We start from the raw sequence: 14,270 nt of genomic DNA, 5'->3' as shown, positions 1-14,270 counted from the left end.
CTGAGACATGTTTCATTTATAAATAACCTCTAAATAAGTTAAAATTTTTATACAGTCTTATGCAAATTGTAACTACTGTAAGATACCACAATTTATATAATTTTAATACTATTTGCAATTAAAATTTATTACATTACTTTGCTCTGTCATCTTCCCTAATATGCTTTTTCATACTACTTCTCAACTTCAAAAATATTGCCTTTAGTTGAGTCTAAGATTATGTATGTAATGATCATTTTGAAAATTATAAAGTAGTAGGCAATTTTTTTTCTGGGTAATATGAATTTCATTCATGATTCTGTTCCTAAATTCTGACTATGATTAAATAATATGGAAAGTAATCAAATTTTGTTTCCTACATTGTATTAGTATTTTTTTTGGGGGGGGCCATGTCAGGCAATACTTTGTAATTATTTTTTAAATTTTTATTGGAATGTAGTTGATTTACAATGTTGTGTTAGTTTTAGGTGTACAGCAAAGTGAATCAGCTATACATATACAGATATCCACTCTTTTTTAGATTCTTTTCCCATATAGGCCATTACAGAGTATTGAGTAGAGTTCCCTGTGCTATACAGTAGGTTCTTATTAGTGATCTGTTTTATATATAGTAGTGTGTATATGTCAATCCCAATCTCCCAATTTATCCCTCCCCCTGTATTATTATTTTTAATGAATACTAAAATCATTAAATGTCTTGTAGCAAGGAAGGGAAACATAATTTTACACAGACTGTGAATAACCAAGATTAGATTGTCTATATTTTGTACATTTCTTACTTAGAAGCATAAAGCGCCAGTTTCCTCTTTGGAGATTCCACTTTTACATTGAGTTTGACAGTTTGTATTATGCAGATAAGTAGATGCTTACATAGTTTTTGGTAGTGATTTTTTTTACATATTTTTGGTCATTTTTCTTTACTTTCAAAGTAACAGTGTTCTCATAATTATTTACAGTTGCTCATATGTAAGGGCATGTAAACATATCTTACGTCTTCCCATGTTATATAAGTTTTCCAGCCAATATCAGCCTCTGCAAAACTCTACATGAATCCTTATGCAGAAACAGAGCTCAAAACACCTAAACTTGATTGGAACATAGAAGTACAAAATATTGCCATTGAATTGACCAAACCTCAGGTAAGATTCATTTGGGTATTTATAGCTTTGATTAACCTTGAATTTCAGTGGCTTTTGTCCTCTGTGATTATTCCTTCTCCAGTGCTCTGGTGGTTCTTTTGGTTTGTTATGTTGAGATTTGATATATCTCCTAAAAATAGATTATATGTGTATTTTTAAAAGAAAATAAATACCATATATAAGAAATAGTTTTCCTTCATTTTATCTGATTTTTCCCTTCTTGGTGGAGAATCTTACCAAATTATAGTGAATGACATGATTCCCATTTAATTCCCAGTTCTTGATGGAGGGTTTTAATAGTTTTTTTCTTCCTCAGATTTTAATAGCAGACACTCTTACATTAAATATTGTTCACTTAATTTTTAGAATAGCTATGTTGGCAAGCTTCTTTTCCTTCACTTGTTTCTCAAGTTTGGTTATGTGCCTAAGGAGTTTGGATAAGACATCTGGAGAACTGGAAGTGAAAGGAGGATGGGAGATTTAGCTAACTGAGCTTTTAGCCCAGTGCAGTCCAGTACAAATATAATGCAAGTCATATGGGTAATTTTAAATTTTCTAGTAGCTGCATTAGCAAAATAAAGAAAAGAGGAAAACAATTACTAAAATGAATAACATTTTATTTAACATACCCAAAATATCATTTCAACATGTAATCAAAATTAAAAATTGTTACAATATTTTATATTTTTATTTTTTTCTTAAGTCTTCAAAATCTGGGGTTTATTTTATACTTACAAATATATTTAAATTCAGACTATCTGCATGTTAAGTACTGAATAGCCGTGTGGTAACTCTTAGGTAGAGTTGCGTTAAGAAAAAATGGAGAAGAAGCTGGACTTCCCTTCTTTATTTTGCCTATAGTTGTGTGTGTGTGTTTCCCTCCATTTGAGCTGTTTACCAGATACACACAGAGTTGTTGTATTGGTGGTTAAGATGGGTGGTTAAACAGCTTTATCTTGCTTTAGTTATGCAATAATTTTCTGGAGCAATTTGAAATTCAGCTTATAGATAACAACTGCTTGAAATGATGGTCCAGAGAAAAATATGTAGTTTTAGGAATCGGCATGTTTCATGTTAGTAGTTACAGATACCATATTTCATTGGTTCTAAGATTTACATTTATTTCACACTTTAATATATTTGAAAATAGGATGTATATTATTATTGGTGGTATGACAGTTTAATTGGCAGTACTGTTTTTTTTTTGTAGTAGAACTTAAAATTATCTTACAACTTATAATCATTGTTGTCTTAAATCTGATGAAATATATTATTGAATTACCAGACAACTATGATATTCATTGTTCAGAGAGTTTGAAGTCTCACTATACTGAAAATATAACAGAATTTGGTGTTTATTCATGTGTGTGATGTAACAAACGTTAACTTGGTTTTTGTTTTAATAGTACTTAAGTATGATTGACCTTTTGGAATCAGTGGATTATATGGTTAGAAATGCTCCTTACAGGAAATATAAGCCTTATGTACCACTTCATACCAATGGTCGACAATGGTAAGTTAGAATTTTTAAAAAAATATTTTATGAGAACCATGTAATCATATAGTTAGGGACTCTCAGAGCTAAGAGACCTTTAAAGCCATGTAATGAAGCCACTTAATTTTTTAGAGACATGAGAGGGATATCTTTTATATTATGTTCTTGTTACTCTTTTTTTTTAATAAACACGTTCTCTTGTACTCCTGTTCCTAGATTATTCCCAAATTCTTAACTCAGTATTCAAGACTTTCAACTTTTTTTTGATCTTATTGCCCTTCAGTAATGGATATGAACTCCAGTGTGGCAACCATATTGGGATACTGTTAATTTCACACAACATGTCATTTTGTGTCTTTATGATTTTGCTTTGGCATATCCTCTTCCTGGAGTGGTTTGTTCCATTCATAATCTATTTAAGTCAGAGAATTGAAGTACTGGGGAATAGAAATGTTATCGCTGAGCTTTTATAGGAATACAGTTAATAAGAACAAAAAGAGTAACAGTGTAGCTCTAAAACGTCAAAGCTATTTTCCTCCTGTTTCTTAAACCTTCGTATTCAAATGTGCATTAACAAAATTTGATTTGCAGGTGGAAATATGCAATTGATTCTGTTCTTGAAGTTCACATAAGAAGGTATACACGGATGTGGTCATGGAGTAACATAAAAAAACACAGGCAATTGCTCAAGAGTTATAAAAGTGCCTACAAAAATAAGCTAACCCAGACTAAAGTCCCAGAAGAAATACAGAAACAAATTCAGGTATATCTTGTATATATTGGTGAGAGCTATTATTTGTTAAATCATCCTTTAATGTTAATTTAATTTAACTTAAATTTAAATATAATTTTAGAAACAACAGAACTGAGCTCTTTTTGAGAGAATTGTATGGAAAATGCAGAGTATTTTTTCCCCTGTTATTTCCTTTGAAAAAAAGCTTCCTAATATCAGGGTACTTGTAAACTATTTGGAGAAATGTGTTTGGTTTTTATAATAATGTTTAGAAAATCAATATCAGAGCTGTTCACATATGTGTTTAATATTAGCTAGATGTGTATTGTTAGTTTTGTTAGTGGCTTTTTTTTTAAGAGTTCAAAGTATTATTTGTAAAAAATAGTTCTTATCCTCAAGATAGGAGTCTTATTTACCCCCTTCTGAAATATAGAAAAACACATAATTTGCTTAATATCATCTGATCTTGATTATATCACTGTTTTTGCTACAAATTCATAACATAAAGAGTTAATCAAATTGTTATTCTGAAATATATAACAATCACTAATATTATATATTAGAAAAAGCATCAAGTTTCTCAGTATCTTAGATCTGGTATACTCATGTATAAAATGGAAACAGTATCTGTCTTACAGCGTTGTGAGAATTGCATGAAATAACACATAGAGCATGTGACACACAGGTCACCCACTACATGTTAGATTCCTCTTACATAAATTCCCCAAGTTGGTTTCTGCTTTAGTGTACTTGATTTGAAGAATTTTACATTCTTAAATTTTGTGTTTTATTAAGGTGCCTTTGGTACGATGATTGTGAAATAACACAGAAAAGGGGGAGTCAGAAGTAACAACCATAAGGCTAATACCTAAAACAGGTCCCCGTCCTAAATATTTTTGTTTCCACTTGCATGTATGGCTATCTCTGTATTATAGTGGTCTCATTAAAATTCTTATTTTCATATTGTATTTAACAAGCATTTACTTTCTTGGAAAATTGTTTCTCACATTGCAAAAACGTAAAAATGTAAAAGCCAAGTGTACATTCAAATTTATATATATTATACTTTCAATAGATCACAAATGCTGTTTGTTCACGGACTAGAATAATCCTAGAAATCATGGAAGAAAAAAATGTTTTTAATCTAATGACCATTTTCTTTGTTTACAAGTGTCTCTTTGTTTTTTAGGATTTGGAGAGGCCACTAGATGTTTTTAACATAATTTTAGCAAGGCAACAAGCACAAGTTGAGGTAATCTTTTTTTCTTTTTTTTTTCTTCATGATAATTTTTTTTTTTAAACTGGAGTATATTTGCTTTACAGTATTGGGTTAGTTTCTCCTGTACGACAAAATCAATCAGCTATATGTGTACATACATCCCCTCCCTCTTGGACCTCCCTCCTATCCCCCCATCCCACCCATCTAGGTCACCACAGAGCACTGAGCCGAGCTCCCTGTGCTATACAGCAGGTTCCCACTATCTATGTATTTCACCCATGGTAGTGTATATATGTCAATCATTTTTATTAGCTGATTTTATGTTTTAAACATGTTAATACTACTCCTTTAAACCTGGGATCAAGAAATTTAAGTTTCATAGGAAGTTGTTTAGATTTACTCACGTGAGAATAAAGGTTGAGTTTTCATGTCTTAATTTAGTCTCAGGAGAAAATTAATTGGAATATTGGAGGAGAAAACCCTACTAATATGAAGGGGCAAATTTTCTAATTTTATAACTAAAAATTTGCTAACCCCCCAAAAGAAAGTAAGTAAAAGTCATCCATAATCCTACTAACACAGAATGCTGGTGTTAACATTTTGATATGTAGGCTTCTAGTTTTTCTCTCATGCATATGTACCTAGTTATTTATGCTTTTGTATCCCCCATTTCTTTCCCTTTATTTTCTCTTCCCTCCCTTCCTTCCTCCTTTCTTTAACACATTTTCTTTTTTTCCCTCCTTCCCTCCTTCTCTCCCTCTTCTCTTCCTTTCTTTTTTTTCTAAAATTGGACTCAGTCTGTTTGTAATGTTTTGTAATTGCTGACTTATCCCACTTGGTACCTTGTCCTCATTGTTCCATGTCATTTCTATTATTCTGTAACGTGACTTTTTTGGTAAATGAAAAAATAAATTATAAGTGCAATAAACTCATTGTAGAAAAGTTAGAAAATAAAGATCCCCAAAAAAAGAAAATAGAAATACCCTTTATCTCACACACTAAAGATAACTACTGTTAATAACTTTTTGTGTATTCTTCCAATCTTTTTTATAGTCATAGATCTTTATACACATACTCATTTTTTTAAATGGGATTAAAGCATATGCACTTGTTCATTCATATACTTAGTAAGTGCTCATTGAGTGCCTGTTGTACTAGCATAATAGTTAAGAGTGTAGACTTGGGAGTCAGATGGTCTGGATTCTAATCCCAGCTTTGCTATCCGCTACTTGTTTGACCTTGGGTTGACTATTTAACCTGCCAGTGCCTCAGTTTCCTCATTTGTAAAACTATATTAATTCACAGTACCTACATCATAGGGTTATTGTGTGGAGTACCTGATAAACCATATAAACCACTTAGACTGTTATGTGCCTGGCACAATGCTATGCACATAATTATGTACATCTCATCATCCTTGCCGTATTTTATTGGTTAGAAACGAGTCACAGGTCATGCCCACACTCAAGGGAAGGGGACTGTCCAAGGGTAAGAACACCAGGAGGGAGAAGTTTTAGGGCAGGTGGGGGATGAGTACAACATGTGAAAAAAAAAAGTGAGGAAACTCACTATTGAAAAGGTCACTTCTCCAAGTGTTGACTTCCCTCCACCATCTGCCTACTTTGCTAACTTTTCAGAGTCTGTGGTAGATACTTTTTATGTTTTGTCCAGAATTTGTTGTTGTAATAAGCAATGAAGGATGTGTTGTAGAGGGCTTAGGTAGGCCATCATGGAACTGAAAGTTCATCATTGGATTTAGCCTTAAAGAAATCATTTAAAGAGCAAGTTTTATAGAATAGTATGGGTAGAAATTTGATAGGAATGAGAGGGAGTGGAGGATGAGGAATTGGAGAGACTAAGTACAGACAGTCATGATACTTCACTGTAAGTGGAAAGCAAGATAAAGGGAGTGGCAACTTGTGGCGATTGTGGAGTCAAGAAAAGGTTTTGTAAGTTGCTTTTCTTTCTTTAAAAAAAAAGTTAGTGTTCTGTTTTATATAGTATTCCATAGAATTGTTTATCCAACATAATTTTAAATAACTGACTAGTATGCAATTCTGTTCGTATACCAGAATTTGCTTACTATTTCCCACTGGTTATATTTGATTATAAATGACACTACAATGAGGAGCCTTGTCTTTACATTTTCTCAAACGTCTCTTATTTTCTTAAGGACAAATTCCCCAAGGTGGGGCAGAGAGTGTGAATATTTTAAAAGGTATTTGCTGCTACTGTGGATTTGTTCCTATGAATTAGAGAAACATTTTGCCAGAAGAAACAGATAATTCTAATCCTCCCTAAATTAAGTTGCTTCAGTTTAATTGGGTGTTCTTAATACTACTTATCAGTTGCCTCAACATTGAGGGAAGAAGATAAATTATTGGATGCTGTGGCTAAAGAAGGATGGGATATAGATGAAGAGAAGGCAATTAGATTCATCCAAGATTGATGTTTTTTCATTATAGTGGAAAATCTGCAGGGCCAGAGAGTTTAAAATGTAGGTAGAGGATTGGATGAAGTTATTTACCTTGGCCTCTTAGCTGGACAGGGAAGGGAAGTGAAGGCAACAGAGGTGGTATTTAGGAAAAAGTGAAAGGGTTTTGCATACCTCTTCATATTAAATTTTATACACATTTAAAAATTTATGGTCTCATAGATATATTTTACTGTGAAAAATAAAAATGCATACTAATCTTCTATGCTAGGAGAATAAAGAAGTTAAATATTATTTCATATAAAATATAAACTAATCAGCTATATATTTTTTTACCCATTACATTTCTGACTGCTGAAAATAGATTAAGCTTGACAAAAGTTAGAGCTGAGATATAACTGGGACCATCAATGATTTTGTGGCCAGATATAGACCTATTCCCCTATTATTTGTTTAATGTCTACTTGTTAAAGATAACTTACTTAGTTTAAACTGAGTTGTTAATCAAACTTATTCTCTTTACTATAGAATTCAGCTCTTTAACTTGTCTTTTGGATTATTTCACTTTTTGGTACACACAGAAGCTTGCAGTATGTTACCAATTTACTACCAATTTAAAATATTTTAAAGTTAAAGTGGGAAAATTATTTACTTATTCAGGAAATGAGAAGATAGAGTCTAAATTATTTAAGCCCTATATTGTTTTCATCCTTTTGTTTTCCACTTTTGAGTTATTTGTCTGTGTTTTACTGAAAAGTGGGTAAAGACAAGAAGCAGCAGATAATCAAGCCAGGATTTGTTGAGAAACAGGATGAAATGAGATTTGAGGACTTTCTAATTTTATTTATATTCTGTCCCCCAAACATGTTCATAGTTAGCAAGTCAACAGTGTATGTGAATTATGAAATAGGATTCTTAAATTTTATTTTTGAGTGTGGAAGTGTCTTCCTTTCAGGGAACTTTTCATTTTAAAAATCTCCTGTCATAGTAGCTCCTTACCTTGTAAATTTGGAAGACACATTGCTCAGAAGAATTTTACTTGAAACCTTAACTTACTCACAAAATGCAACTTCGTCAGAAAGCTATCAGTAGGTGTGACAAGTATATAAATTAATAGACTGTATTAACCAAATAATGTTGAGAATCGTTTCAGAAGGAACTAGCTTTATTGACTGCTTTTAACTTAATTTAGTGTTAAAAAAATTAACCATTGTTCTTACCTGGCTACACCTGAAAGTGAAGAGGGCATTTATTCTTTAATTAAATTTTTTAATTTTTATTTTTTAGGTGATTCGATCTGGGCAAAAATTAAGGAAAAAGTCTACTGACAGAGGCGAGAAACGTGGAGGCTGGTTTAGTGGGTTTTGGGGTAAGAAGGAATCTAAGAAAAAAGATGAAGAATCTTTGATTCCTGAAAGTAAGTTCCAAGTCAGATAGTTTATTGTACACTGATAAGGAAAAAATATATAAATTATGTTTTAACCAGTCAGTGGAATTTTATTTCATAATATTTTTGAAATAAAAGTAGCTTAGTATAGTAAACATATAAACAAATACATCAGGATGGAACATTCCCATGTTTATTTAACTAAAATAAAACTTCGAATTTTTGAGAAAAGTTATTTGTGTGAAATTTTAAAACTTGAAATTCAGAAATCTCACAGGTAGCATTACTTATTGTTACTTTTTTACATGGATATTTAATTAGATGTTTCACTTAATTTTTAAAATACTTAGGGAATTATAAAATTGTTATGTGACATCTGAATTCCCTTAATGGTGTCTTTTTGCATTTTCTTCACCTAAATAAGCAAATACATGATGTTTAACAAGTCAAAATAGTATATTAGAGGAAATTACTTTGCTGCTTTTGCTTTAGCATTTGTGTCTATTGATTTTAGGCCACTCGTTAGTTTGGTTTGATTTTTTTTATTGTATCTGTAAGACTGAAGCAATTGATTTCTTAAAATATTATCTTTTTGTAGCTATTGATGACCTTATGACACCAGAGGAAAAAGATAAGCTCTTCACGGCTATTGGTTATAGTGAGAGCACCCACAACCTAACTTTACCCAAGCAGGTAATTGTTTAGGTGGTAATTATTTAGGTGGTTTCGTTTTTCTGTGTTATCTTTAATTGGGTTAAACAAGTTATTGATTTTTAAAGTAACTAATAAAAATATGTTACAGTTTGTTTCTGCTTTACTTTTTGTTAAATGTTTCAGTCAGACCTTACCAATTAAAACTGTCTCCAACTTTAGATTTAGTTGCTTTAATGAATGTGAGAATAACCTGATAAAAAGTACTTATTATAGAGGTAAATTGTCTTTTAAAAATTTTATCTTAAAAAATCTGTGTGTGTGAAATGTAACTCATGTATAAAAGAGTCATCAAAACCAAAATGTATTGCTCATTTGATGTGTCATAAAGAACAGCTGTGTAATTACTATCGGTTAAATTATAGACTGTGCAATAGATAGGGCATTACTGTGAGATCTCTCTCTGTTCTTTCACTGTGTGTATTTTGCTCACTTTCATTGTTGTGTAGGTATTTTCATTTGAAAATACCACAACTTATTTATTCATACTTTTGTTTATGGGCATTTGGGTTGTTTTTGTTTTTTGGTTGTTATGCTGCTGTTAACTTCTTGTAAATATCTTTTAGTGGGCATATGAGATTTTCTGCTCAGTATATCCTTAGGAGTAGAATTGGTGTATCATAGGATATGAGTATGTTTAACTTTAATAGATTCTGCTAAATACTTTTCCAATGTGAAAAACATTTCCATCATTGGTATATGAGGATTCTTATTGTTCCACATCTTTACCAACTCTTACCATCATCAGTCTTTTAAATTTATCCATTCTAAATGGTTAGTATGTAGTATTTCATTGTGGTTTTAATTTGTGTTTTCTGGATGACTGAAGAGGTTTTTCACTTTCTTGTACTGTTGTAGGCCTGATAGATATCCTCTTTTGTGAAGTAGCTTTTGAGTCTCTTGTTCATTATTGGGTTGTCTTTTTCTTATTGGTTTGTAGGAGTCTTTTATGTATTTGTTAAATTACATTACATCCCTAGAAATTAGTCATTTTATAACTGGAAGTTTGTACCTTTGACTACCTTCACCAATTTCCCCCATACCCTGCTCCCTGTTCCTGGAAACCACCAGTCTATTCTCTGGTCTTTTTAGATTCCACATATAAGTGAGACCGTACAGTATTTGTCTTTCTCTGTTCGACTTACTTTACTTAGCATAATGTCCTCAAGCTACATCCATGTTGTTGCAGGATTTCCTTCCTTTTTATGGTTAAATAATATTCCATTGTGTATATCCACACCACATTTTCTTTATTTTTTCATCAGTCAGTGGACACCTAGGTTGTTATAATGTCTTGGCTGTTGTGAATAATGCTTCAGTGAACATGGGAGTGCATATATCTCTTTGAGGTATTGATTTCATTTCCTTCAGATAAATATCCAGAAGTGGAATTGCTGGATCATAAGGTACTTCTCTATTTAGTTTTTTGAGGAGCCTCCTCACTGGTTCTTATAGTGACTATACCAATTTACATTCCCACCCACAGTGTACAAGCATGGGAATATAAATTGGTACAGCATAATAGCCATTCTAACAGATGTGAGGTGATATCTCATTGTGGTTTGTTATTTTTTTTTTTCTAAAGAACATTGGCAAATGTTCTCCATATGAAGTTATTAATGTTTTTTAGTTGAAGTATAGTTGATTTACAATATTATATTAGTTTCAGGTTTACATCATGGTGATTCAGTTTTTTTATAGATTATGCTCCATTTAAAGTTCTTACAAAATAATGACTATATTTCCCTGTGATGTACAATATATCCTTGTTGCTTATTATTTTCTATATAATAGTTTGTACCTTTTAATTTCCAAACACCTTTTGTGCCCATCCCCCTTTCCCTTGCCCATCTGGTAACCACTCGTTTGTTCTCTATATCTGTTGATGGACATTTAGGTTGCTTCCATATCCTAGCTGTTGTATGTATTGCTGCTGTGAACATTGGGGTGCATGTATCTTTTTGAATTAGTGTTTTCGTTTTCTTCAGATACACACCCAGGAGTGGAATTGCTGGATCATATGACAATTCTACTTTCAGTTTTCTGAGGAATGGCTATACTGTTTTCCATAGTGGCTGCACCAATTTACATTACCACCAATAGTGTAGGAGGGTTCCCTTTTCTCCACACCCTCTTCAACATTTGTTTGTTATTTGTGGACTTTTTGATAATAACCATTTTGACAGGCGTGAGGTGATATTTCAGTTTTGACTTGCATTTCTCTGATGATTAGCCATGTTGAAATTTTTTTCATGTGTCTTTTGGCCATCTCTATCTTCAGTGAAAAAAATGTTTACTCAGGTGTTCTTCCCATTTTTTTAATCAGGTTAGTTGTCTTTTGATATTGAGTTGTATAAGTTGTTTATATATTTTGGATATTAACCCCTTATTGGTAATATCACCTGAAAATATTTTCCCTTATATGGTAGGTTGCCTTTCCATGTTGTCAGTGGTTTCCTTTGCTCTGCAAAAGCTTTTAAGTTTAATAGGGCCTGTTTATTTATTTTTGCTTCTGTTTCTTTTGCCTTAGGAGACAGATCAAAAAAATATTGCTGCGATTTGTGTCAGAGAATATTCTGCCTGTGAATATTCTTCTGTGAGTTTTATGGTTTCAGATGCTTACATTTAGGTCTTCGGTCCATTTTGAGTTTATTTTTGTATGTGGGGTGAGGAAATGTTCTAATTTCATTCTTTTACATGTACTGCCCAGTTTTCCCAGCATCACTTATTGAAGAGATTGTCTTTTCTCTGTTGTTTATTCTTCCCTCTTTTGTCATAGATTAATTGACCGTAAGTGTGTGGGTTTATTTCTGGGCTCTCTATTGTGTTCTGTTGATCTCTGTATCTCTTTTTATGCAGGTACCATACCGTTTTGATTACTGTAGCTTTGTAGTATACTCTGAAATCAGGTAGCGTGATACCTCTAGCTTTGTTCTTTTTTCTCAAAATTACTTTGGTAATTTGGAGTCATTTATGGTTCCATATAAATTTTAGAATTATTTGTTCTAGATCTGTGAAAAATATCATGGGTACTTTGATAGGGATGACATTAAATCGGTAGATTGCTTTGGGTAGTATGGCCATTTTAACAATATTAATTCTTCCAAGTTAAGAACATGGGTTATCTTTTCATTTCTTTGTACCATCTTCAATTTCCATTATCGGCATTATATAATTTTCAGAGTATAGGTCTTTCACCTTCTAGGTTAAGTTTATTCCTAAGCTATTTTATTCTTTTTGATGTGATTTTAAATGCGATTGTTACCTTGCATTCTGTTCCTGATCATTCATTACTAGTGTATAAAAAAGCAATAGATTTCTGTTTATTAATCGTCTATCCTGCAACTTTACTGAATTCATTTATTAGTTCTAAGAGTTTTTAGGCAGAGGCTTTAGGCTTTTCTATACGTAGTGTAATGTCATCTGAAAACAGTGATAGTTTTACTTCTTCCCTTCCAATTTAGATACCTTTTATTTCTTTTTCTCGTCTGATGGCTGTGGTTAGGACTTCCAATGGTATGTTAAATAGAAGTGGTGAGAGTGGGCATTCCTGTCTTGTTCCTGATTTTAGAGGAAAAGCTTTTAGCTTTTTGGCATTGAGTATGATGTTAGCTGTGGGTTTGTCATAAATGCTCTTTATTATGTTAAGATATGTTGCGACTGTACCAACTGTGATGAGACTTTTGTCATGAATGGATGTTGAATTTTGTCAAATGCTTTTTCTGCATCTATTGAGATGATGATGTGATTCTTATCCTTCCTTTTGTTAATGTGGTGTATCATATTGATTGATTTGCGAATATTAAACCATCCTTACATCCTTGGAATAAATCCTACTTGATCATGGTGTATGACCCTTTTTATATATTGTTGAATTCAGTTTGCGAATATATTGTTGAGGACTTTTGCAACAATATTCATCAGAGATATTGGCCTGTAGTTTTCTTTTTTTGTAGTGTCTTGGTCTGGTTTTGGTATCAGGGTATTGGTGGCCTCAGAGAATGAATTTGGGAGTGTTCTTTCCTCTTCAGTTTTTTGGAATAGTTTGAGAAGGATAGGTGATAACTCTTCTTTATATGTTTAGTAGAATTTCGCTATGAGCTGTTTTGTTCTGTACTTTTGTTTGCTGGGAGATTTCTGATTACTAACTCAATTTTACTACTAATGGTCAGTCTGTTCAGATTGTCTGTTTCTTCTTGATTCAGTCTTGGAAGGTTGTATGTTTCTAGAAATTTGTCCATTTCTTCTAGAAAAGTTGTCCAATTTGTTGGCATATAACTGTTCATAGTATTCTCTTATGATTTTTTGCAGTTCTGTGGTAATGGTTGTTATTTCTCCTCTTGCATTTCTTGTTTTGTTTGTGTGGGTTCTCTCTTTTCACCTTGGTGAGCCTAGTTATTGGTCTCTATTTTATTTATTTCCTCTCTGATCTTTATTGTGTTCTTCCTTCTGCTGACTTTGGTCTTTGTGTCTTCTTTTTCTTATTACTTTAGATGGTAAGTTTTGTAATTTGAGATTTTTCTTATTTCTTAAGGTAGGCCTGTATTGATATGAACCTCTGTCAGAACTGCTTTCACTGCATGCCATAGATTTTGGAGAGTTGTGTTTCCGTTTTCATTTGTCTGGAGATATTTTATGATTTCCTCTTTGATTTCTTCATTGACTTTTTGGTTTTTTAATAGCATATTGTTTAGTCTCCATGTGTTCATGCTTGTCCCCCTTTGCTTCCTGTAGTTGATTTCTAGTTTCATACCACTGTGCTTGGAAGAATTGCTTGATATGATTTCTGTCCTCTTAAATTTGTTGAGACTTGTTTTGTGGGCTAGCATATGATATATCATGGAGAACATTCCATGTGCATTTGAAAACAATGTGTATTTTTCTGTTTTTGGATGGAATGTCCTAAAGATATCTATTAAGTCCATCTGGTCTGTTGTGTCATTTAAGACCACTGTTTCCTCATTGATTTTCTGTCTAGATGATCTGTCCATTTATGTAAGTGGAGTGTTAAAGTCCCCTACTATTATTTGTATTATTGTCAGTTTCTCCCTTTATGTCTGTTAATATTTGCTTTATGTATCTCGGTGCTCCTGTATTTGGTGTATATATGTTAATGAGTGTTATATTCTATTTTTGTATTGATCTCTTTTTC

The 14,270-nt window shown here is 32.3% G+C and overlaps 1 protein-coding gene across 4 annotated transcripts in view; it reads left to right on the top strand.

Annotated features, from left to right (window-relative positions):
- Window positions 1–14,270, top strand: part of VPS13C (vacuolar protein sorting 13 homolog C) — a 179,721-nt gene that overhangs the window by 46,081 nt on the left and 119,370 nt on the right. For all 4 annotated transcript variants that reach the window (XM_060151212.1, XM_060151193.1, XM_060151206.1 and 1 more), the window contains 6 exons: window positions 1,012–1,139; window positions 2,546–2,652; window positions 3,226–3,397; window positions 4,557–4,619; window positions 8,308–8,437; window positions 9,006–9,100. In XM_060151212.1, the coding sequence (XP_060007195.1) occupies window positions 1,012–1,139; window positions 2,546–2,652; window positions 3,226–3,397; window positions 4,557–4,619; window positions 8,308–8,437; window positions 9,006–9,100 (695 nt within the window). The remainder of the gene's footprint in view (window positions 1–1,011; window positions 1,140–2,545; window positions 2,653–3,225; window positions 3,398–4,556; window positions 4,620–8,307; window positions 8,438–9,005; window positions 9,101–14,270) is intronic.

This window comes from Lagenorhynchus albirostris, chromosome 1 (genome assembly GCF_949774975.1).
Source record: "Lagenorhynchus albirostris chromosome 1, mLagAlb1.1, whole genome shotgun sequence".
In the NCBI taxonomy this organism is placed as follows: Eukaryota; Metazoa; Chordata; class Mammalia; order Artiodactyla; family Delphinidae; genus Lagenorhynchus; species Lagenorhynchus albirostris.
This window is presented reverse-complemented; position numbering and strand designations above follow the sequence as displayed.